The sequence below is a fragment of the Bufo gargarizans genome, chromosome 4, assembly GCF_014858855.1.
Source record: "Bufo gargarizans isolate SCDJY-AF-19 chromosome 4, ASM1485885v1, whole genome shotgun sequence".
Taxonomy (NCBI): Eukaryota; Metazoa; Chordata; class Amphibia; order Anura; family Bufonidae; genus Bufo; species Bufo gargarizans.
The window spans coordinates 366,807,374-366,833,906 of NC_058083.1; the positions used below are offsets into that span (position 1 = coordinate 366,807,374).

Sequence of the window (26,533 nt, forward strand, 5' to 3'; positions counted from 1 at the left end):
AATAAAGTGGCAAATATGGGGGAACTGCTCAAACCCCAAACACTGTAGCGTGTTTCTCATTAGGGGAGCAGTCCCACCGCATCTGAACCGCAGCAAACGACCAACCCCAGCAAAAAAATGCGTACCATGGAGGATGCCGGCGCGGTCCACATGCACCACAAAGGCATCCTACACAAAACGGAGCCTTGTGCGGATGAAAATATAATGATATAAATCACAGAAGAAAAATGCACCAAACGGATATGCCACTGACTATACTAGCTAGTCATACAAGCAGATATTAAAAGCTGAGACTTTTGCCAATATATTCCTGTCAGGAACACATCGGAGCCCATCATGCTTTTAATATCTGCTTGCATGACTAGCTAGTATTTACTTTTTATTTAATAACTATTAGCCTCCTTAAGGGCTAGAACCCTTGTCATATTTACCCTAATAGAGCTCTATTAGGGTGAATAGGACTTTACACTCTCCCTGCTGCCCTGTGCTTTGTGCACACAACAGCAGGGAGCTGACCATTGCAGCCAGCCTCTCATGTGCCCCCCAGCCTCTCCCTCTTATCAGCCCCCTCTAGTAACTCAAACCCACCCCCCTCCCTCCCCAGTATTAATCATTGGTGGCAGTGGCCACAGGGTCCCCCCCCACATCATTGGTTCCGATTGGTTACCATGGCAGCCAGGACGCTACTGAAGTCCTGGCTGCCATGGTATGTTAGTGAGCAGCATTATACTCATGTGCGCCGTGGCCGCTAGGCGCTCCTTCTCATAGGTCTGTGTGGCGCATTGCTAATGCTATAAGCATTAGCAATGCGCCGCACAGACAGAAGAAGGAGCGACCGGTGGCCACGGCGCACGTGAGTATAATGCTGCTCACTAACATACCATGGCAGCCAGGACTTCAGTAGCGTGACTCCTGGCTGCCATGGTAACCGATCGGAGCCCCAGCCCTAGGGGGGCAACAGTATAACTGTAATAGTCATAGAACAAAATGAGGTTGAATATGACCAAAGTAAGGTCGAAACTGACCTATAGATAACAGATAGTCAAGCATTATGGCCAAACTAGTATCTACAGGTATAACCAGATAAGGCAACATGGTAATCCAAACAGTGACAGCAATATGTAGCTTAAAGTGTAACCGTAGCCTTTAACCACCTCCGGACCGCCTAACGCACGGATGCGTCCGGAAGGTGGTTGATTTACTCCTCCTGGACGCATCCGTGCGTCATCTCGCGAGAGGCGATATTTCGGTCACAGCCGGCCCGCGATGCGGCCAATGATCGCGGCTGGCAGGTTGCTGATTTTTACAAAATCCAATCAGAAGCCATATAGCAGATCATATTAGTAAATATGATCTTTTATATGGCTGCCCTGCTCCTCTGCTGGTCCTTTTCGTCGGTTGGATCCAGCAGAGGAGCAGGCTTCACAGTGAGTACACCAAACACCACACACTAGCCCCAGATCACCCCCTGCACCCCAATTAACCCTTTGATCACCCCTGTCAATCACTAGTGAAAGGAAAAAAGTGATCAGTGTAAACTGTCACTTTTTTTTTTTCACTGGTATTGACTGTTAGGTTTTAGGATAGTTTAGGCCCCTTGGTTAGGTAGTTTAGGGATCAGTTAGCGCCCAGCCCACCGCACCGCAGTCCCTTATTCGCTAATCAGCATTTGTACTTTTATAGTATCTGGAAGTGATCAAAACTGATCACTGTCAGATCTATAATAGTATTGGTGTCACTTTAGTTCGCCCTCCACCCAAAACGCAGTGTTTGCCCGATTAGGCATGATCGGTCGCCCACACGTGCGTTCACCCACGCCCGCCCTGCAGCAGTGACAAAAAATTATTATTTTTTGATCACTGCACATTCACTTTACACGTGCTGCGGCGATAAAAAAATCAGTTTTGATATTTTTTATCAACCGCAGTGGCCTCCGGTACTTCGCTAGCCTCCCATTTGTAAGACAGGCTTGCTTTTTTTTCTTGGGAAGTCTCAGGGAATACCCCTAAATTTAGTTGCCCAAATGTCAAACAGGGGGTATTCTTCTGAAGAGGCCTACAGGCTTCTGACCCAGTCGGATGAGGAATGGGAACCCTCATCTGATGAATCTAGCGGGTCAGAATACGAACCTGTAGAAAGCAGTGGCTCTCTGACCCAAAGTTCGGACGAGGAGGCTGAGGTCCCTGATAGCACCAGGCGTACCCGGCCCCGTGTCGCTAGACCACAGGTTGCGCAGGATCCGCTTCAAGAGCAGCAGAGTGGGGCTGGTGCTGTCGGATTACGTGGTGAGGCATAAACCAGCAGCGCAGCCCTTCCTGGACCTAGTACCAGCACTGCCGTACAACCTGGTGAAGTGGCGAGCACCAGAAGGGCAGTTGAAGCTGGTACGGTGGCACGAGCAGTAGTGACCCCGTCGCAGCCACCGCAAAGACGGGCCCGTAGAGCCCCTAGAATCCCTGAGGTGCTGGCAAACCCTGATTGGCAGTCCCCAACTTCAGCCGCACCTGTAGTTCCCCCTTTCACCGCCCAGTCTGGAGTTCGGGTTGAGACAGCTCAGATCGGTTCGGCCCTGGGATTTTTTTAGCTGTTCTTGACTGCGGAGCTCTTTGACTTAGTCATGGCCGAAACAAATCGGTATGCCACACAATTTATAACCGCCAACCCGGGAAGCTTTTATGCCCAGCCTTTCCGGTGGAAACGAGTCCAAGTTTCCGAAATTAAAACTTTTCTGGGCCTTCTCGTCAACATGGGTCTAACTAAAAAGCATGAATTGCGGTCATATTGGTCCACGAACCCAATTCATCACATGCCCGTGTTCTCTGCTGCTATGTCCAGGACACGATTTGAGACCATCCTGCGTTTCCTGCACTTTAGCGACAACACCACCTCCCGTCCCAGAGGCCACCCAGCTTTTGACTGGCTCCACAAAATTCGGCCCCTCATAGACCATTTCAACCAGAAATTTGCAGATTTGTATACCCCAGAGCAAAACATCTGCATAGACGAGTCCCTAATACATGTTACCGGGCGCCTTGGCTTCAAACAATATATCCCAAGCAAGCGCGCCCGGTATGGGGTCAAATTGTATAAACTCTGTGAAAGGGCCACAGGCTATACCCACAAATTGGAAGACAGTCTGGGACTTGGTGTCACCCTTATTCGGCAAGGGGTACCATCTTTATGTGGACAATTTCTACACAAGTGTAACTTCCCCCAACGGCTCGTTACCACCCGTCTTGCAAGGGGGCAGAGGGCTGCATTGTGTAACGAAGAACTGCTCGCGGTGAAATGGAGAGACAAGCGTGACGTTTACATGCTCTCCTCCATTCACGCAGACACGACAATCCAAATTGAGCGAGCAACCCGTGTCATTGAAAAGCCCCTCTCAGTCCACGACTATAACCTTCACATGGGAGGGGTGGACTTCAATGACCAGATGTTGTCTCCGTATTTAGTTTCCCGCAGAACCAGACGCTGGTATAAGAAGGTGTCTGTATATTTGATTCAATTGGCTCTGTATAATAGTTTTGTTCTCTACAGTAAGGCTGGGAGAACTGGATCCTTCCTCAAATTTCAGGAAGAGATCATCGAGAACCTCCTGTACCCAGGAGGTTCCGTGGCCCCATCCACCAGTGTAGTTAGCCGTCTACACGAGCGACATTTCCCCAATGTCGTTGCCGGTACCTCAACCCAACCGTCACCCCGAAAAAGATGTCGTGTCTGTAGCAGGAGTGGAATAAGGCGTGACACCCGCTATTTCTGTCCTGACCACCCTGCCCTATGCTTAGGGGAGTGTTTCCGGAAGTATCACACAGGTACACCTAGCATAGGGATCACATCTCACCAGGACAGGCACACAGGGCTATTAGGGCCCATTCACTCACAGCTGCTGCAAACCTCTCCTTTCACCTGGGACAAAGTGCATAACGCACTTCGCCACATCTTTGGGCGATTTGCGCTTTGCACATTGACCCATGGGGAAGGAGAGGTTTGTTCTATAAAGGTTAAAACAAAAAAAACAAACACCAGTAAGCAAAAAGGTTAATGTTTAGTTCAAAAAGTTAAAGTTTATATGTTCTGTTCCAACGTTAATAAAATTATTGCGTTGCGGCCTGGTTTTTTCATTTTTTTTTTTTTACCTTCCAGGTGGACCAACCGATCGACCAGCTGCAGCACTGATGTGCATTCTGACAGAAGCATTGCGCTGCTGTCAGATTACACGCAAGTCGGTGTATGCGGCGCTGCAAGACGAGATTTCTACTCTGCAGTTAAAGATACGTTTGCCAAGGCATACGAGCTGAGGAGGAGGCGGCGTTCCTATGCTTTGGCAAACACTTTGTATATAAAAAAATAAATAAAAAAATCCCGGCAATGATTTATTCATCCACATCGATTGATGTGAATGGAGAAATCTGGTTTGCCAGGGCATACGAGCTAAGTGGGTATGGATGTTGGGCGGAGCTCCTATGTCCTGGCAGACGCCTTTCCCCTCCTTTTTTTGGGGGGGCTGAGATTTTTTCATCCACATTGATCGATGCGAATGAAGAAATCTGTGCCGTTAATTTTTTTTCTTTCAGCCCAGAGGCTGAACGGAAAAAAAAAATCTCATTACCTGTATGCTCAATATAAGGAGAATAGCAGAAACTCCTAATGCTGCCCATACATGTAATGATTGCGGAGACCCTCAAATGCCAGGGCAGTACAAACACCCCACAAATGACCCCATTTTGGAAAGAAGACACCCCAAGGTATTCGCTGAGGGGCATATTGAGTCCATGAAAGATTTACATTTTTGTCCCAAGTTAGTGAAAAGTGAGACTTTGTGAGAAAAAACACACACAAAAAAAAAAATCAATTTCCGCTAACTTATGCCCAAAAAAAAAAATTCGATAAACTCGCCAGGCCCCTCATTGAATACCTTGGAGTGTCTTCTTTCCAAAGTGGGGTCACATGTGGGGTATTTATACTGCCCTGGCTTTTTAGGGGCCCTAAAGCATGAGAAGAAGTCTGGGCTCCAAATGTCTAAAAATGCCCTCCTAAAAGGAATTTGGGCACCTTTGCGCATCTAGGCTGCAAAAAAGTGTCACACATGTGGTATCGCCGTACTCAGGAGAAGTTGGGGAATGTGTTTTGGGGTGTCATTTTACATATACCCATGCTGGGTGAGAGAAATATCTTGGCAAAGACAACTTTTCCCATTTTTTTTATACAAAGTTGGCATTTGACCAAGATATTTATCTCACCCAGCATGGGTATATGTAAAATGACACCCCAAAACACATTCCCCAACTTCTCCTGAGTACGGCGATACCAGATGTGTGACACTTTATTGCAGCCTAGGTGGGCAAAGGGACACACATTCCAAAGAGCACCTTTCGGATTTCGCAGGCCATTTTATACACATTTTGATTGCAAAGTACTTCTCACACATTAGGGCCCCTAGAATGCCAGGGCAGTATAACTACGCCACAAGTGACCCCATTTTGGAAAGAAGACACCCCAAGGTATTCCGTGAGGGGCATGGCGAGTTCCTAGAATTTTTTATTTTTTGTCGCATGTTAGTGGAATATGAGACTTTGTAAGGAAAAATAAAATAAAAAAAAAAGTTATCATTTTCCGCTAACTTGTGACAAAAAAATAAAAAGTTCTATGAACTCACTATGCCCATCAGCGAATACCTTAGGGTGTCTACTTTCCGAAATGGGGTCATTTGTGGGGGTTTTCTACTGTCTGGGCATTGTAGAACCTCAGGAAACATGACAGGTGCTCAGAAAGTCAGAGCTGCTTCAAAAAGCGGAAATTCACATTTTTGTACCATAGTTTGTAAACGCTATAACTTTTACCCAAACCATTTTTTTTTGCCCAAACATTTTTTTTTTATCAAAGACATGTAGAACAATAAATTTAGCGAAAAATGTATATATGGATGTCGTTTTTTTTGCTAAATTTTACAGCTGAAAGTGAAAGTCATTTTTTTGCAAAAAAATCATTACATTTCGATTAATAACAAAAAAAGTTAAAATGTCAGCAGCAATGAAATACCACCAAATGAAAGCTCTATTAGTGAGAAGAAAAGGAGGTAAAATTCATTTGGGTGGTAAGTTGCATGACCGAGCAATAAACGGTGAAAGTAGTGTAGTGCAGAAGTGTAAAAAGTGGCCTGGTCATTAAGGGGGTTTCAGCTAGCGGGGTTGAAGTGGTTAAAAAAAAAAAAAGTGTAACCGTCACGTTTTCATAAAAAAATAAAATAAAATTTTAGCATATGTTACTGCAGGTGGAGAATTATGCATAAATCAATCTTTAGTTTCTTCCGATACCACTGTTTTCTTTGAGTTTTTCCCTTAGTTACGGCTGTTTTAACCTCTACAATATGAGGACCGTCTCAAGATGGCTCCTCTGCCAGTTCTCGGAGGCCAAAATTTCCTTCACTCACTTCACATACACACTTGCTGTAGCCAGCAGCTCCCTGCAAGCCAATCAGATTGGATTACTGAGAGACACGCCTCCTCACTCTGAAGCCTAATGCAGGCATGCAGTGTGAAGGTCTGCCCCTCTGGGACCAGTGGACAATAATGAAAGCTGTTATTATAAGGTAATTACAGATCTTTTGACAATCACTGACAGACTAAGGCTACTTTCAGACTTGCGTTCAGAGCGGATCCGTCTGAGACGGATCCGCTCATATAATGCAGACGGTGGCTCCGTTCAGAACGGATCAGTCTGCATTATATTGTAAAAAAATTTCTAAGTGTCAAAGTAGCCTCAGACGGATCCGTCCAGACTTTACATTGAAAGTCAATGGGGGACGGATCCGTTTGAAAATTGAGCCGTAGTGTGTCATATTCAAACGGATCCGTCCCCATTGACTTACATTGTAGGTCTGGACAGATCCGTTTGCCTCCGCACGGCCAGGCGGACACCCGAACGCTGTCCGCCTGCTGAGCGGAGCGGAGGTTGAACGCTGCCAGACTGATGCATTCTGAGCGGATCCGCATCCACTCAGAATGCATTAGGGCTGGACGGAAGCGTTCGGGGCTGCTTGTGAGAGCCTATGAACGGAACTCACAAGCGGAGCCCCGAACGCTAGTGTGAAAGTAGCCTAACTCAGGTGTACATGCCTAGGTCTAATGAACTAGCAAATAAAAAAATATATGACAGTTACACTTTCGAAACATGGTATTAAATTAAACTGGAATCCCAGTAGTACTCCTTTAAGGGTCACATCTAGGTTATACTTGATGCTATGTTTCTGCTTTGTCACAACCTGTTAAACTGAGCAAACTCTCCATTATGAAACAGTGATTGGAGACAAATGCCAAAAGACAGAATATTCTGCGGGGGTAGAGTGGAAATCACATATTAGTCGCTTACGGCGACTACACTAGGCAGCCATTCTTGATAGGTTTAAGTACAAAAAAATGAGCCATAAACAGCTCTAGAGAGCATTTAGTGCAGATAATACTTATCAGTCCAGTGATTTCAGGTAGTTGGTCTGGTTGTGGTCGGACACTGTGACTGCTGGTTATTCTCCCAGAGTCTTGCCGGGCGCTGAGGAAGTGGAGCTCGTGAGCCGGACTGTGGATGAGACTCCATCGGTATGTTTGCTAGCTGTAGTGCGTCTTGCCCTTCTTCCAGGGTCTTTGCCTTCAACTTGGAATGACAGCTGAAAAAAGAAGCCCCATCGATACCGGATCTGTGCTTTCTGTAGGGCTAACGTGACAGGTTGTATCTGTCTCCTGAGCTCTAGCATGGATGGTGCAAGGTCGGCAAACAATTGAACACTAGAGATCATTCCTGGTAAGGGCAAGATATTCTGTGCCGCAGCAATAAGCATGTCTCTAGCTTCGGGGTAGTGTAGATTGGGAATGAAGTCACGTGGCAAGGAGGGGTATTTTGGCGCAGTCAGTGCTCTATGTATGTGGTCTATATGGAAATTCTGAGGATCAGTGTGTGGTAGTAGAGCTTGAAACAGGTTTAAGGCCTCATGCACACGGCAGTATTCCGCGGCCGAGAGCGGACCCTGGAAACCCGGCCGGGATTCCTACTGACAGCATGAGCGCACGGAGTCATTGGTTGCTATGACGCCGTGCGCTTTATGCAGCCGCTGCTTTACAGTAATACACTATACTAGGCCGTGTGCATGAGGCCTAAAGCTGTGTCTTTCAGTCACAATCTTCCCCGGAAGGCCTCTTATACGGAGATTAGCCTGCCTTGAGCGATTTTCTGGGTCTTCCAATTTCAGCTCTAATTACGCTAGATTCATCCCATGATCGACCAGACTTGTTTAATCTGCATCAAGAGCACCTATTATTTCATCTGTTTTGGTTTGCATCTCATCCACCCCTTTACCAAGATCATGCATTTATTTGAAGATTTCTGATACAGCATTGTGGAGGTCTTTGAGTTTTTCCCTTAGTTACGGCTGTTTTAACCTCTACAATATGAGGACCGTCTCAAGATGGCTCCTCTGCCAGTTCTCGGAGGCCAAAATTTCCTTCACTCACTTCACATACACACTTGCTGTAGCCAGCAGCTCCCTGCAAGCCAATCAGATTGGATTACTGAGAGACACGCCTCCTCACTCTGAAGCCTAATGCAGGCATGCAGTGTGAAGGTCTGCCCCTCTGGGACCAGTGGACAATAATGAAGGTTCCTCACGCCCACTCACCACCATGTCTTCAGGTACGTTCTACATTGATATCTCCCTGTCCTAACTCCTGCTAGTGACTCTGCACGTATCCATATTGAGTCTCTTTATATATCTATGTCAACTATTGTTTACATAGTGATTTTCACCTGAGAATCTCACTTCCATGGTTTGCTGCTTTCCGGTTTCAATGCCATGTGAGGATACGCTGTGCCTTTCCCCTGCTATCAACAGGGCAAATTGCATTATTCGTTTGTAGATATTGTGTAGGAACTGCATATTGGACCATTTTGGTCACCTTTAAATGCACATCAGCACTTTACTCTGGTACCTGTAAAATGTGTCATTATTTATTGACACTTTGGTGAACTGTGGCGTCCGTGACCCTGTGCTTCTCTGCATTCTTGTAATTCTGTAGTAGCTCCATCTTTTGTATTTTTATCAATAAATTTAAATTTTTATACCATTCCCCACTTGTTAGTTTTGGTTTATTGTGGAGGTCTTGTCTGAACAATTGTGTTATGTTTTCATACACTTCAGTGGCGTTAAACCCCTGGGCAGTGTGGTTTTCTGGGGCTGTTGTATTGCTCAAGTCCCCTGGCGAGTTAGGCGGGAATGAGGGCTGGGCTTAGGCGGGAATGAGGCTTGCTGAGTACAGAAGAGTGCAGGAAGGGACTACGACAATGCGGTTGTAGTATTTCGCCCTAGGATCCTTTTCATATTTTGCGATATTTAGAGAGGAGCAGAGTGCTGAAGATCGCTTTTAATAGTTTTGTGGACAGGATTCTGGTTGTCACATGTCACTGTTGGAGCGCGGCGTAGCGGGAGCACATATACGCATTCCACACACTGCGGATGATTGCTGGTGAGAGATGTCAGGGTTGTGCCCCTTACAGTACAGTGTCAACAGGTAGTTCACACAGCTTGGGCATAAATGTTGGGAGGCAGGAGGGGAGAGAGGAGTTGGAAGGTACCGCTAATGTCCTGCACTGATTGCAGGTTATTCTCTAGCCCTTGCCTGTTTGTCCGCACTCCACCTGCACTTCCGGTCGGCCTCGTGGATCAAGAAAGGCCAGTGCTCCAGTCGGTGAGTAAGCCGCAAACACAAATCTGAGCCCCTCTGGGTGATCCTCTTGGGCTGAGGACACTGAATATTGAGGAGAGGGGCTGGCACAATGGCGCTAGGGCAGCGGATGGCGTTTCTGCGCTTGGATCTCTGCCACCATAAGTCTGGTCCCGTCCCCGGCCTAGGTCATGCCCCCTTATTATAATATATCACATTATAATATTCACTTGCTACCTAATCCCATTCCATACAAGCAAAATGTCAGGTCTGAACATGTATAGTAGAAAATTGCATTGAATATCTCCTATATTTATCTTTTTCATATCCATTGTGTATGTGAGTTAAATATTATTCAAACAAGACTGATTGCCACAAATTGACAATTTCATTGAACCTATAACCTGAAGTTTAACGCCTGGCTTACACTGCCCAATTCTTAGGCCGATTATTGGGAATGAGTGTTAGTACAAACATTCATTCGCAATAGCTGGCTCGTGTAAAGGAGCAAAATGCTTGTTCATTGGGTGAAATCTTCTATGCGGACACCTAAACTCAAATTTTTGACTAGAAGATTGTGCTGTGATCTGCTACCCAGAAATAATGAATCTGTATGATGAAGAGTGATTGTAGTAGCCATCACTCGTCCCAATACAGTGGAGGTTATTGTTGCATGTAAATGCAGCTCTTTCTTCCACCTATGAGCAGGCAATTCTCAGGAAGCAAATATTCCTGACAATAATAATGATAATTGTCTGCTGAGTCGGCACGTATAAATGCGCTTTAACTTTCTCTGCTCCATCTATGGATATTTTAATGTGAATGTTTGTAAATGATTTTCGAAGCAGCCAGCGAAATGTACACTTTGATTAAAGTCTATCTTTTGGATGGGTCGAAACCTCAAATCTATGCCCAGTAAAATTGTATGTACTATATGACCATCCAATATCTTGTTGTCTAACTGAGGTGTAAAGATTCATTATATGCTATAAAATAATTTTTACCATTCGTTGGTATAATAAGTTTCCCTAGTTTATTCATAAAAAAGAAACTTTTTTCTTCATTGTTTTTTTTTTTTTTTTACCTGAGTTGCACAGCCAAGTTTAATTAAACATAAGAAAAATGCAGTTGTAACAAGGCTGGGCAAAGACACTGGTGTGTATCACATGTAGATTGCACACTGTATACAGGACAATAGAAATCATTTGATGTGCATATAGACATTTTTCAATTCAATGGCACTTAGTGTTAGCGAATAGAATGCATTTAAATTTTTTAAATTTCAGAAAGTTCAGCAAGAAAATTACGGATCCAATCAAACAGGCAGCTGTGGCAGTAATTGGCAAGAAGTTATCTGGTGTCTATTCCTCATAAAGGATCCCTGTCCTCTTGCAGGTTGAGAAGCAAAAGGCAGTGATGTTATGTACAATGTCGTGATATTAACTAAATATGCATTTAATATGCTGTTATATTTAAGTGCACTGGGAAAAGCTCTTTTCTGAAAAATATAACTGACTTCAACTTGACCACTTCAGTTAATGTACATACATCGTCTATATTTGCAAAGTAAGTTGCCAGTACATCCTTTTGTGGCCAGCGTCCAAAGGGCTATTTTGCGTCGTTCACCATTAATACATAGAAAGGCACTTTCAATTATCCTTCAAATCTGTGTGTCAGATTATTTACATGACAGGAAAACGGGTGAGTGCTTGTTTTAGCTTCTCAGCGATCTGGGAAAAAAATAAAAATAATGGAATTACTTCATGTTTACAGTGCTAACATGTATTGATTTCATATTGTGGCTGTGTAAAGAATTGTACTTTCTCGCTGTGATGCAATACCCATACAAGTCAGCACAGATGTCAGACTGAGCACTTGCAGGATGAACTTCACAACAAGGTCAAGGGAAAATGCCCTAGAAACCAGCAACACCCTTTGGAGAAGGTATGAAATGTTCCCAGAATCTCTTTCAAAATCAGAGAGCTAGAATGCCATATATCTGCAAGTTAGGGCTCTTTCACACTTGCGTTGTCCGGATCCGGCATGTACTCCATTTGCCGGAATTACACGCCGGATCCGGAAAAACGCAAGTGAACTGAAAGCATTTGAAGACGGATCCGTCTTCAAAATGCGTTCAGTGTTACTATGGCAGCCAGGACACCATTAAAGTCCTGGTTGCCATAGTAACCATTCAGAAATAGCTAAACGGCGGATCCGGCAATGCGCGAAACGACGTTTAGCTTAAGGCCGGATCCGGATTAATGCCTTTCAATGGGTCGGATCCGGCCTTGTGGCAAGTGTTCAGGATTTTTGGCCGGAGCAAAAAGCGCAGCATGCTGCGGTATTTTCTCCGGCCAAAAAACGTTCCGGTCCTGAACTGAAGACATCCTGATGCATCCTGAACTGATTTCTCTCCATTCAGAATGCATTAGGATAAAACTGATCAGGATTCTTCCGGCATAGAGCCCCGACGACGGAACTCTATGCCGGAAGAAAAGAACGCAAGTGTGAAAGAGCCATTAGTGACTCTATGATGGAATTAAACATGACATTAGATTATAATTTTCTGACAATTAATAAAAAAATATTTAAAATCGGAAATTTATCATGAGGGGAATATTTCAAGTCAGTTTTGCAGGAGTCTGCGTCGCTACAATTTGCACCAAATTTATAAAATTTATGAAAAATCTGATGCATCTTTAAATCTAACACTTCTGTCAAGATGTCACTCCACTTTCTACATCACCCATTTACTGAAGTAAGACTGTGACAATGTTTGTGCAGTTGACAAATTGAGATTTAATCTGGCTCAGCCAGACGGGCTAAACTGTCTACTTTCCAACCGACTTTTCAAAACTGGAGTGAGTGGTGTAAAAATGAAAACTGCTGCACATAAACTTTGAAGAGGATACAGCACTAACACGAATGCTGCAGCCTCTTCAATCAGAGGGAGTGCAGGGAGATGGACCCACATATCTTATATTGATTATCCATTGCCAGGATAAGTCATCAATATACCGACACTGCTCAACCCTTTTAAGTGTGTCCCAAAAAACACATATTTTTTTAGGGCAGCCTATCACATTCAGCCCCAGGACATTATCTGACAGTACCCACCCCATGCACATACAGTGCTGCCCATAATTATTCATACCCCTTGCAAATTTTGACTTAGTTACTTTTATTCAACCAGCAAGTTTTTTTTAGACGGGAAATGACATAGGTGTCTCCCAAAAGATAATAAGACGGTGTACAAGAGGCATTATTGTGGATTTTTTTTTTTATATTTCTCAGCTTTTATTTACATTTAAACAAAAAGTCTCCAGTCCAAAATTATTCATACCCTTCTCAATAAGCAATAGAAAAGCCTTTATTGGCTATTACAGCACTCAAACGCTTCCTATAATTGCAGACCAGCTATTTGCATGTCTCCACAGGTATTTTTGCCCATTCTTCTTTGGCAATGAGCTCCAAATCTTTCAGGTTGAAGGGTCTTCTTGCAATCACCCTGATCTTTAGCTCCCTCCACAGATTCTCAATTGGATTCAAGTCTGGACTCTGGCTAGCCCACTCCAAAACGTTAATGTTGTTGTCTGCTAACCATTTCTTCACCACTTTTGCTGTGTGTTTTGGGTCATTGTCATGCTGAATTGTCCACTGGTGCCCAATGCCAAGTTTCTCTGCAGACTGCCTGATGTTGTCGTTGAGAATCCTCATGTACTGCTCTTTTTTCATGGTGCTGTTTACTGTGATTAGGTTCCCTGGTCCATTGGCTGAAAAACAGCCCAAAAGCATTGTTCCCACCACCATGTTTGACAGTGGGGATGGTGTTCTTTGGGTTGAAGGCTTCTCTTTTTTTACGCCAAATGAAGGAAACATCATTGTGACCAAACAATAAAATTTTTGTTTCATTTGACCATAACACAGAAGACCAGAAGTCTTCTTCTTTGTCCAGATGAGCTTTTGCAAAGGCCAAGCGAGCTTTTGTGTGCTATATCTGGAGAAGTGGTGTCCTCCTTGGTCTGCCTCCGTGGAACCCAGCAGTGGCAGTGTCCGTTGGATTGTCTGCCTTGGAACATTGCCACCAGCAGAGTCCAGATTCACCAGGATGGCGTTGGTGGTGATCCTTGGATTCTTTTTCACCTCTCTAACTATCCTCCTGGCCAGCACAGGTGTCACTTTTGGCTTCCAACCATGTCCTCTGAGATTTTCTACAGTGCGGAACATCTTGTATTTTTTGCTAAAATGTAAATAAAAGCTGAGAAATTTTTTTTTCCCCACAATAATGCCTCTTGTACATCGTCTTATTATCTTTTGGGAGACACCTATGTCATTCCCCGTCAAAAAATTACTTGCTGGTTGAATAAAAGTAACTTTAAAGGATAACTGTCACATTTAGACCCTAATTTCAATTTTCATATATGTAGTTACTCATAACATGATATTCCAGAATCAGTTACTATTAGACTGACTTACCCCATATTTAATAAGATTCAGCCCTTAGCAACCAGTCTGCATAAAACTGCAATTTCACTATTCAGTTAAGATGGCAGCCACTGCCCTCAACCTGAGGCTAATCCCGCCTGCCCTCACTACCCACAATGCATTGAGCTCCTCACAAGCACTAGCCAGTGACAATAGCCCCCCAAAAGTGTCAGTAACCAGAGCTCTCCCCCCCTAAAGGGTTAATCTCCGGCAGCACAAAGGGGTCCTCTTACCACATGTTGCTTTCATTTATACACTGAGCAGATGGCAGATCCCCCTTCCCTGTTGTGCGCTGCTCCAACTCTGCATTCTCCAGCTCTGCTGAGTGAGGGAGTGTCTGCCAAGTGCAGGGAGAAGTGCACAGAGCCCAGGCACTGTTATCAGCTGCTGGGGAGGACCTGGCTTTAATCATTTACTTACAGTCCCTGGCTGTCAGTAATGTGAGCCTTCTTCTGCATGCTCCGTCTATCAACAGATAGGGTTGCTACGCATGGTCCGTCTATTTTAAGCACAGGTAAAAGTAGGCAAAGTATGCAGTACAGGGAACAAGAATGTGGAATTGAGGGGTAATTGAATACACAGTGAAAAGTTGAAATAGGGCCACCAAGGTGATATTAAATCACCACAATCCAATACTCAAAAAATAAATAAAAAATACAACAGTTATCCTTTTAGTCAAAATTTGCCAGGGGTTTGAATAATTATGGGCAGCACTGTACAGAGAGATGTTGGCTGGTTGTTTGGCTCAGGTAGCGCTATATATACTACATTTTCTTACTTTTGGAGCAACCCTCATTTCCTCCTAGATTGTAAGCTCTCGTGAGCAGGGCCTCCAGTCGTAAACTTTTAGTTTTGCTACTCTGTAATGTCTGGTTTTGTGCATCTGATCCCTAAAGTGCTGTGGAATATGTTGGCACTATGTAAATAAAGATTATTATTAATACTTAATCCCTTTTAACATGTCGTACCACGATTTTCATACCAGAGAACCTAAAAGTAACATCACAACTGAAAAGACACAAAACCAAGCTCAGTGGGCACATTGTGAACAGCAACTTACTGCATGACTTGAGGACAGAGAATAATGAAGTACCGCCAAATTCTCCGGAATTTACAATGTAAAGCTGGCACTCTCTTTGACTGTGAAAGAACATTAGCCTTTGATTATGTACAAGGACAATAAAATGCAAATCTTACCGTTTCATAAAACTCTATCTGCTGCTCCAGGTAAATACGAATGACGCTGTTATAATCATAAATTCGATTGGAGTGAAAATGGTTCATTTCAGCTGTAGGGAAAAGCAGAACAGGAAGCTAATAAATTGAAGATTTATCGACACAGTAGACCTCTTGTCTATGCTGTAGACATAGGTTACCTTGAAGTGCAAATGACATTGTGCTCACTCTCTTCACCATGTTTAACTTGTCCTGCTGTGTAATTTTACTGGTAGCCAACAATTTATCACTTTCCTTCACTTTATCAATGGCTGCCTGCAATGTTAAAATATAGTACAATGTTTGAAAGTACAAGCATATATGTGCAATAATAGTATAATCCTTAAAGGGGTTGTCTCACTTCAGTAAGTGGCATTTATCATGTAGACAAAGTTAATACAAGCCACTTACCTAATGCATTATAATGGTCCATATTGCTTCCGTTGCTGGTTTGATTCATTTTTTCCATCACATTACTCACTGCTTGTATCCAGGGGTTACAGCTACCCTGCAGTCCAGCATTGGTGGCCATGCTTGTACTATTCAGAAAAAAAGCGTCTCTGGTGGCCGAGACCGCTGGAGTGTGCATAGGCCAGCGCTTTTTCCTATAGTGTGTAAGCATGGCCACTGCTGCTGGATTTCAGGTGGTCATAACTATGGAAACAGTGATCCATATAAATGCCATAAAAAGTGAATCAAGCCAGCAAAGGAGACAATATGGACAATCACAAAACATTAGTATGGGACTGGTATTAACTTTCTCTACATGATACATGCCATTTGCTGAAGTGAGACAACCCCTTTAATGTACACTAAGCTTTAAGCTGGGGTACACGGTGTTGCTCGATTTTTCATAGCAGACTCATTTAACATACACCACTACTAGTAAGGATCATGTGACAAAATTTCGCTTGGTAGTATGTTTTTTTCTGTGTATAACATAGATCCTGAATTCAAGCACAGATGAAAGCATACTAACAAAGCAACTAGTTTCCATGAGAATTGATGAAGGATGGGTTGTGTCACATAGACCTATAGCTGCAGCTATCTGACATGTTCACATATGTGGACGTGCTGGAGGTTGGCGTGCATCATGGACATGATAGGCGGTCCAGTCAAGGCATAAGAAATGGCTAACCAGAGAGAGTGCCTTTATGGTGTGAATAAACCATGCAGAACTGCTAATGGCAGCATATTACTAAGATGTCCCCATTCCCTAAATACTAGACAAGATTATAAATAGAGTGATTTTTGTTATTTAAAGGGACACTACCATCAACATTTTTCTCACATACTGTATTAAAAGCCTACTATATATACAAATATTCTATGTACTGTCTTTATTGCTTTATTTTTCTCCCAAAAGTGGGAGCAAAAATGTCAGTGCATCTTAAGAAGCAAATACTAATGAGCGCTACCACACTGGTGATATATTTTGTAATGAATCAGCTCTCATTGGATCAATGGCTGACAAAATCATTTGCTATCTAAAATTTAAATATGTAATAAAAATTATCAAAGTACCTTGTGAACAGAGATCATCTCTGGAAAACAACTTAAAAATCCCTTGTACTCATGATTGGTTTCCATTAGGTAATGAAGATCCTTTTTCGGCTGTAAAAAAATAAATAAACACATATAGCATACGGGTAAGTTCACACAGCATCTTTCGCATCTGTATTTTTTGGGCAGAATCCGCCTCCCATTGTTTTCAATCTGCAGCTTTGGGAATATTCCCAACCTGCAGCACACATACCCTGAGGGATAGCACCGCAGGTTGAGGGGGTATGCTGGAGGGAACTGGACATTCAACTATGGGGCACAGGAGCGAAGTCTTCTTGTTATGTTAAAAAAAAAAACAAGCTAAGACTTCTGGATCTATTCCTATTATTTTTATAAAATTATATCTAAACCTACTTTCTATGGATCTGCAATCCTCACAATCAGACAGCTGAGTAGAGTCGGTGAAAGCCGAAGGTGCAAAGGGATCAAAGAAATCCTTCTGCCCCTTTATGCCTTTTTCCCCCCAGGGTTTAGTTTCACTTCAACAAATATTAATCACAATAAATCGTTAGCCATTAACCCCTAAAGCACCATAGACCTCCAGTGTTGTTATATATAAATCCATAACCATGTATAATGTATAACAATATTGCTTCCCTTAAGGGTCTATTCACACGTTAGTATTGTTCTTTTCCAGATTTCCGTTACGGTTTTTTTCGGATATATGTTTCCGCAAAAATCCTTTCTGGTTTTCCACAAATAAAAAGGAAGGAGGAATATATGTTGCTAAGGTACAAAAAAATTTTTTTTTTTCTATTTCCTGGAAATGGATCCGCAATTGCAGAGGACATGTGGATGACATATTGATGCATTCCGTATGTCATCTGCATTTTTGCGACCCATTGACTACAATTGGGCCATTTTGCGGACAAAAGTAGGATAAGCTCTATTTTTTTTTATGGATCTGCATAATGGAATGGAACAACAGATGAGTGCTGTCCGCATTTTTTGCGGGGCCATTGAAATGAATGAGTCCATGTTCTGTTCTGTAAATTTGCGGAACAGATGCGGATTACAAAATATCTGAGCTTTGCCTAGGTCATGTGACAGATGAACATAACATCACTGGCCTAGGGTAAGCTGTGAGAAAGCCCAGGCACTCACTGGAGCATCACAGGGTCTTGGGTGTTGGACCCCACTGATCAGATACTATTGACCAGAGGATAGGTCATCAGTATATAAAAGATAGAAAAATTATTACGTGATTGTCATGTCACATTTGATCAGCCATAACATCTTGCCTAATATGTATTCGTTTCGCTTTATTTTAATCTTGATATGACTTAGGCCTCATGCACACGACCGTTCAGTTTTTTGTGGTCTGCAAATTGCAGATCCGCAAAACATGGAAGCCGCCTTTGTGCCTTCCGCAATTTGCGGAATGGAACTGGCGGCCCATTGTAGAAATGCCTATTCTTGTCAGAAAAATGGACAAGAATAGGAATTTTTTATTTTTTTTCTGCAGGGCTACGTAACGGAGCAATGGATGTGGACAGCACACGGATTGAAGTGAATGGGTCCGCAGCCGAGTCGTAAAGACTGCAGCTCGGATGCGGACCAGAACAATGGTCATGTGCATGAGGCCTTAACTTCATGGATTACTTTGCTTAACTGGATACCAACTATATATACGTTTTGTTTATTAGGTTTTATTTAACAAAAACTATTTAAAAACATGCATTTCATTAGAGATGTTATGTATACATCTACATGCATGCCCATCATATGTAGTCATATGTTATTTTACCTGCTCTTCCACCAAGTTGGCTATTGCTTCATATGTTTTCCCAGCTTCTGTGATAGCGCTGTTTAAGTCAGTTTCCCCTATGGAGCAGAAAAGGTCGACAGAAATAGTTTGAAGAACAAAAAAACAAAACAAAAAAAACATTAGACATCATGGATAGATGAACACAAAATAACCAGGAGGATGTGAATGCTGCCTGGCCCCGTCAATCAAAACTTGGAGGGAGATGACAGAGGTGGCTTAGAGGCTTATTAGCATTATTAAAAGTTATATTTCTGGAGTAACAGGGGCATTAAAAGTAGGAATAGGTTAGTTAGGTTCAGCTGACATTAGTACATCGCTAATGTCAGTCAGTTTAATTTAGGTTTTTCTGGTGAAAGAAACCCTTTAAAAGGTCAGCAGATTTGTACCTATGAAGTTGGCTTTTTGAAAGTGTGCTTCGGTAGCAGAAGGCATCCGTGTTGGCCCCATGTTCATATGTGCCCGTATTGCTGAGAAAAATTATGTTTTAATACATGCAAATGAGCCTCTAGGAGGGTGTAACTGTTGCACCCTCTCCATTTTGATTGACAGGGCCAAGCGTGCTTTACACTGCCTGTAATCAAAGTGCAGAGGAAGCGGCAGTTACGGATAAGCCCACGTTGTGCCTAGAGGCTCATTTGCATATATTAAAACATGTTTTTCCTCAGCAATCGGGGCACGTATGAACAAGGGGCCAACACCGCCTTCAGCTGCCAAGTGCACATCCAACAGGTCACACAGTTTCATAGGTACAAATCTGCTGACAGATGTCCTTTAAAAATAATGAAATATAAACAAAAACTAAACAATCTTTATGCTGGGAAATACCTTGGTAGCCGCTAGAGCTGAAGACTTGTGACAAATTCTGTAGTGCTTTTCCAATCTTCTGATACTCCTTGGGTAATGCTATGGAAAAAAAAAAAAGTAACATATTAGTTAGCATTCAATGAAAATCAAGCTAAAAAACAAAAAAAAAACAAAAAACTAATTATTCACTCATTCATTTAAAATGAATAGGCTACTATTTCATATTATCAACTTGCATTTTGGGTTTTATTACAGATATATTGGGTTTTATTACAGATATATTAACTGTTTATTCCTCAAATGCAGTTGGCACTTTATATGCACTGGCATATATCATTTTACACATTTTTATTTATTTGATATGGTAATATATGCATATGACGTCTGTTTGGGTGGAATTAGGGTTTTAGCTGTATGTTCACTGATGTATGCATTTCCTTTCTTGAGCTGCTCTTTTTGCACATCTTATAAGAGATATTTACCACAGTGGTACCATTTCTATTTTTTTGGTGTCCGTTTTTATTGATGACTTGTGGATAACTAAATAAAGTTTGTGACATTATTTGTATGCACACTTATATAAAGGGAGCCCGTCAGCACTTCTGACCATGCTAAATTTCTTTCAGCACTATGTAGGGGCTGCAAACAGCAGTACAAAAATACCATATCAGGAGTAGTGGAAATGTGAGGTTTTATTCTGCTAGGGTCTGCTCCAGAAAGTGCCCATGAGGCGGAGCTTAATTGTGAAGTACTCTCTGCACTGAGGTACTTCATGGCCCCTCTCCTCTGAACGACAGTTGTTGCATGAAACCAAGAGACCATACAGCTCATGTTCTCAGTACTTCTGTGCTGCTCTCCCCAACCAACTGCTGAGAGACTGCCTTTAATGTGTTCTGTGGCTTTAGTATAATGTACTGTATATCATCTGATAGCTTTTTTTCTCCTGCTCAGAATGGAGCTGTACTAGAGCACATCATGTCCAATGCTTGAAAATACACTAGAGGTTAGGCAGATGATGCGAAAGGTAGTCAAGCCAGAGCAGGAGGGCAAGGAGGTGGTGACTTGTAGCCTAAGAAACATTTTTGTGACTGTTATATTCATGTTCAGTGTTTCAAAGAGTTAATTGTTAAATTGTAGCATATAGGCCAGTTGATGGTCTCCTGCTGGGTTATGGATTGGCTGGAGGGCAAGACCTATCTGATAACATTATCAGTTAACCATCTGACTGGGCAAAGGAAATACAGGTTGTGTTTTCCCAGGGAAATTTTTAAAAACCAACCCAGATGTGTGTGTAGGGGTGGGTGGGAGGGTGTAGTATGTGACTGTGGAGAGTTGCTGAATGACAGCTCCCAGGAGGAAAATGGACTACAAGAACCGAATGCCAAGCTTTACTGCCAGGAATACCCGAACCATATATCTTTTAAAGACGCGAGTTTAGTTTTATGTAATCCTTTCCCATAACAAAATAAAATAAAATAAAAATTGCAATTTTGGCCCACCTCACCTCCCCCCCTAAAAATCAAATGACTCACACAATTGGAAGAAAAATAAAAATGTTCTGGTTATTACAAAACTGGGGGGGAAAAGTTGGTGCGTCTTATACGACGAATACACATTTTGCCTGCATTAAAACTGCCCCTAACTTTGTACTGCGGGCTGTGGAGACTTCTCTGACCCTCCCTGCACGGCCAGGCTGTGTATGTTCGGGCTTCCTCTTCCTCCTATAGCGCGCCTTGTCCCCCCCCTCCCGACAGTCTAACCACACATGTCACGCTCTGCTGAGCTTACCTTTCCCTCCATCAGAGCGGGCTGTGCCTCCTCATGTCCTCCGCAGTCTCACTCCTTGCTGGGCAGTGTGGGCACAATCGGCTTCTGGACATCTCCCGGGCACTGGGCATATCTCCCGCTGAAATGTCTGCCCCTCCTGCTTCATACGCCAAAGCTCCGCCCCCGAATCCCGAGGAGAAGGCACCGGCCTCCCTACGTCATACTGCTGCTCCTGCTCCGCCCCCCCTCCGACAGTCTAACCACATACTGACATGTCAACGCTCTGCTGAGCTTACCTTTCCCTCCATCAGTGCGGGCTGTGCCTCCGCAGTCTCACTCCTTGCTGGGCAGTGTGGGCACAATCGGCTTCTAGACATCTCTCGGGCACTGGGCATATCTCCCGCTAAAATGTCTTCACGTCTGCCCCTCCTGCTCCATACGCCAAAGCTCCGCCCCCGAATCCCGAGGAGAAGACACCGGCCTCCCTACCTCATACTGCTGCTCCGCCCCCCCTACTACTCTATTGGATGCCCATGATTGATGGGCAGAAGAATGGCTCCACAAGCTCCGCCCCTGAATCACAGGGAGAAGACACACACCCCTCCCTACCTCATACTGCTGCTCCTGCTCCGCCCCCCACTACTCTATTGGATGCCCATGATTGATGGGCAGAAGAATGGCTCCACAAGCTCCGCCCCCGAATCACAGGGAGAAGACACCCCCCCTCCCTCATACTGTTGCTTCTGGAAAGATCACAGGCAGCGTGTATGGTGTGTGTGAGAAAGTGTTCAGGCAGAGCAACTACAGGGTAAATAAAATGTAAAATGTGCATACACACCCACACACACCTAGGGTATAAGAGAGCTTAGAGCATAATGAACATTTAAAGCCAAGTATTGGCTGATTTTACTGATGACAAAAGTTAAAGTATGGCTGTTCCTGTGCCCCCATATGATGATAAATTTGCCATTGGCCATCTCCCCATATGTTGTCAGTGTGATGAATAGCTGTTCCCATGACTCCTGCGTGGTCAGTGTAACAGTCTGTAAACCAAGGCTGCAGACTATCCCACAACATTCTCTCCAGCAGCATTCACTCAAACTACCGTAGATGGCATATGAGGGGGTATGAGACCACCAGATGCAATATGGGGGGTTAGAGAGCACCAGATGAAATATGAGGGGGTATGAGACCACCAGATGCAATATGGGGGGTTAGAGAGCACCAGATGAGATATGAGGGGGTATGAGAGCACCAGATGTAATATGGGGGGTTAGAGAGCACCAGATGAAATATAAGGGGGGAGGGGAAATGAAGAACATATTGGTAATTTCTGGATTTCTTGTAGAAAATTACGGTACCGTTATCCTTTTCAAGATGTCTAAGCAGAAGAGACTGGCATATAAAGTTGCTTTCAAGCTGGAAGTAATCAAATTTTCTAAGGAGCATGGAAACAGAGCAGCGGAGAGACACTTCAGGCCACCTCCAACTGAGAAAATGATAAGAGAGTGGAGGAAACAGGAGGATCATCTCCAAAAGTTGGATAAAAGCAAGCACACCTTACGTGGACCAACTGCAAAGTGGCCAGAGGTAGAAGTGAAGGAGTGGATCACACGTCACCGGCAAAATGGACTTTCTGTCTCCACAAAAATGATAATCTATGAGGCCAAACGCATTGCTGTGGAGAAAGGCATTCAGGATTTCACCGGATCACCATTGTGGTGCTTTAGATTTATGAAGAGATCTGGCCTTTCTATGCGCACCAAAACCAGGATTGCGCAAAAAATGCCAAAGGAATATGAATCAAAGATTCTGTCTTTTCATAAGTTTGTTATTGATGTGAGGAAGAAGAATAACTTTGAAATGAGCCAGATTGGGAACATGGATGAAGTCCCGCTAACGTTTAATGTGCCATCTAACAGAACCGTAGATAACAAAGGAGCCAAAACCATAACCGTAAAATCCTCAGGGCATGAGAAAACCCACTACACAGTTGTGCTGTCCTGCTGTGCAGATGGTACCAAACTGCCTCCGATGTTGATCTTTAAAAGGAAAACATTACCAAAAGAAATTCCACGGGGAGTCGTCGTGCACGTTCATGATAAAGGGTGGATGGATGAAAATGGCATGAGGCTGTGGATTGACAAAGTGTGGTTCAAACGTCCTGGCGGGCTTATGAAGAAATCTTCCTTGTTGGTGCTTGACCAGTTCAGAGCGCACATTACAGAAACTACTAAAAAGAACTTTAACGAAGTTAAGACCCAAATAGCTGTGATTCCTGGTGGTCTTACCAGCCAGCTGCAACCTCTGGACGTTTCCATTAACAAACCGTTCAAAGTTCTCATGCGAGAGGAGTGGAACACCTGGATGTCAGCTGGGAACCATGATCTGACGCCTACTGGGCGGATGAAGAGGCCCACTATCACACAAGTGTGTGAATGGGTTAAAAGGTCATGGGACTCCGTGAAGGAGGACATTGTTGTAAAGTCCTTCAAGAAGTGTGGCATTAGTAATGCCTTGAATGGAATAGAAGACGACGTCTTATTTGACATCAGTGAGGAAGAAGGTGATGACAATGACTGCATGGATCTGTCCTTCCACATTTCTGATAGCAGCAAAGAAGAGGAATTCTTGGGGTTCGAATAAAAACATTACAGCCTTATTTTTGTTACTCACTGTTTACTGACTTTTCTGACTGTTAATGAGAGTAAAGATACGTATGGTAATATGTTACATGGTTGACATAAAATTGTTCTTAAACTGCTGTTAACTCTATACAGTTGATATAAAATATTTTACTACAGTATTTGGTTCAGAATCTTTTTTTTCTAGATTTCCCTCCTTTAAAATTGGGTGCGTCTTATATGCCGGAGCGTCTTATACGGCGAAAAATATGGTAGGTGGCAATGCAAAATATAACATGTTTAATAAAAATGAGATTTTAGGATGCAAAACTAGAAAATGAAAATAAAAAACAACTCTATAAATACGGTATCAACTTACAAAATAAAAATATCACATTACATATATCGCATGGTGAACCACATAAAAATTTAAAACTAGAAAACAGGATTGACAGGACTGCTATGTTTGCCCACCTCACCTTGCAAGTAAGATTAAAAAGCAATCAAAAAGCTATATGTACTTCAAAATAGTAAAACTAAAAATTACAGCTTGTTCCACAAAAAACAAGCCCTCACACAGCTGTCATCAAAAAAAATAACAAAGTTATGGCTCTTAAAATCCATTTCACTAAATTGCATGTTACAAAATCCAGCTGCTGCTCCTTCCCTTACAAACACTGTTGTTATATCCCCAAACTGTAGTTTATGACCATATTTGGAGTATTTCCGAACCAAAGAGAAATTGTGTAACAGATTATAGTATTTTCCACTTCATAAAAAATATTTTTCCATGGCAGTGCACCTTAGAAACAAATTAGTAGTGGGCGCTTCCATTATGGAAGCGCTCACTAGTATGCAGAAAGCACAGGGGGCAGTGAATGTAGCGCTTCTAGCACTGGCAGTCCTCACCACTCCCTGCTTTTCTCCAGGCACTGGGCTGCACAGTTCTGACGGCATACAGTGTAGCACAGGCCCCAAGAAGAAAAGGGAGCAGTGACTACAGGATGAGCTTCTGGATGTGCAAAATGGGGGCGCCATCCAGAGAGGTTAAGTTGCATGGATATTGCTTTTTTCTGCGGATTTTTGCCATCAACCAAGGGATTGTAAATGTTTATAGGACTTTGCCAGTAAGTTCTGAGGTCATTAATAGAGTTGAGCGAATTTCATATTTTGAAATTCGTTAACACTTTGTTTGATGGTAAAAGGGGAACTGCATTATGGATTTCATTACCACGGACCATAACGCAATTATGACGGAATGCATAACAGAATGCCTTTAGAAGGGAGTCCTCTCCTGCATAACGGAAACGGGACGGATCCGTTTTGCAGCCGATAGACTTCTATTATGATGGAATAAATAACGGAATACCTCTAAAGTCATTCCGTTATGCATTCTGTCATAGAATTGCATTATGGTCCGTGGTAATAGAATCCATAACGCATTTCACCTTTTACCACCAAACATAATTAGCTCATCTCTAGTCATTATACAGTATAATTATACCTAATGAGGTGTGTGGTGCCAATCTTTCAGCTATATGGAATACTACTACATAAAGTGACATATGTCAGATTTGAAAAATGGGGCTACACATTAAAGCCAAAATAGGCTTCTTAGGGGTTTAAATCATGTTAAACCATTAAAGGATATGGACACCTTTGGGGGTGTTTTTTTATTATTACATCATACTTATTTTGAACTAAAATTATTTTTTCAATTGGTTATTAAAAATGTTAAGCCCCTTTCTCTGTACGGTCTTAAGATTCTATAGTGGCATGCTCTGTGTTTCGGCAAGCAACTCAGCTGACAGCTCTTTATCTCTGACACTATAAACACTCATTATAGCTCAGTTCTTATCTTACTGATAAGAATGTGACTTAAATAAGTGTTTTGAGCTATTAGCAATTTAGAGATAAGGGTTATTAGTTGACGGCACAAAGTGAAAATAGAACTGCGATTCTCACAGCTAGGTAGAAGTTACCCTATATGACAAAGCTGCTGAATAATGTTAATAAAGAACAATTAAATAAATGATTTTAAGCCAAAAATGAGTAAAATGCAATCATAAAAAAAATTGCCCCTGAAGGAGTACATAGCCTTTAAAAGGAAACTCTCACCCCAATTTTGAACTATTATTTACAGTAATACATTTGTAGAACTGCAGATAAGGAGTGCAGATGACATTTTTTTTTCCCCCCAGTCCCCCTGTTGTCACCAATCACGTCTGCATTTAAATACACAGTCCAGTCTGCTGTGTTGTTCTAACATAATGGAGAGGCCTTTTGCGCATGCGTGGCAGTCCTAACAATGTATTGTGTGGAAAACTAAATGTAGCTGAAAGAAGTTATCATGGTGGTCTTCTTCCAATGGAGAAGATGAGGAAAGACAATGTCTAAATCAGAGGAGACAGCAATGGATGTAATAGGTATGTGGTGCTGTATTCTCCTGTATGTGTGATAGCACTGAATGCAATGTTAATGTAAATATCTCTTTAGCAGTACGGCTGGGGGGTACAGTATACTGTGCAGTAAACCCAAACTTGAGGAACAGCTCAGGAACTTCAGACCACTTAATCCGCCCCTGGTTCCAGTTGGAC

The 26,533-nt window shown here is 42.9% G+C and overlaps 1 protein-coding gene across 4 annotated transcripts in view; it reads right to left on the reverse strand.

Moving 5' to 3' along the window:
* Nucleotides 1–10,720: 10,720 nt before the first annotated feature.
* Nucleotides 10,721–26,533, reverse strand: part of SNX9 (sorting nexin 9) — a 244,475-nt gene continuing 228,662 nt past the window's right edge. For all 4 annotated transcript variants that reach the window (XM_044291890.1, XM_044291892.1, XM_044291889.1 and 1 more), the window contains 6 exons: nucleotides 19,567–19,644; nucleotides 18,721–18,797; nucleotides 16,935–17,024; nucleotides 15,572–15,686; nucleotides 15,393–15,484; nucleotides 10,721–11,440 (listed from right to left, as the gene is read on the reverse strand). In XM_044291890.1, coding sequence (XP_044147825.1) covers nucleotides 11,393–11,440; nucleotides 15,393–15,484; nucleotides 15,572–15,686; nucleotides 16,935–17,024; nucleotides 18,721–18,797; nucleotides 19,567–19,644 — 500 coding nt within the window. In that variant the 3' untranslated portion in view covers nucleotides 10,721–11,392. The remainder of the gene's footprint in view (nucleotides 11,441–15,392; nucleotides 15,485–15,571; nucleotides 15,687–16,934; nucleotides 17,025–18,720; nucleotides 18,798–19,566; nucleotides 19,645–26,533) is intronic.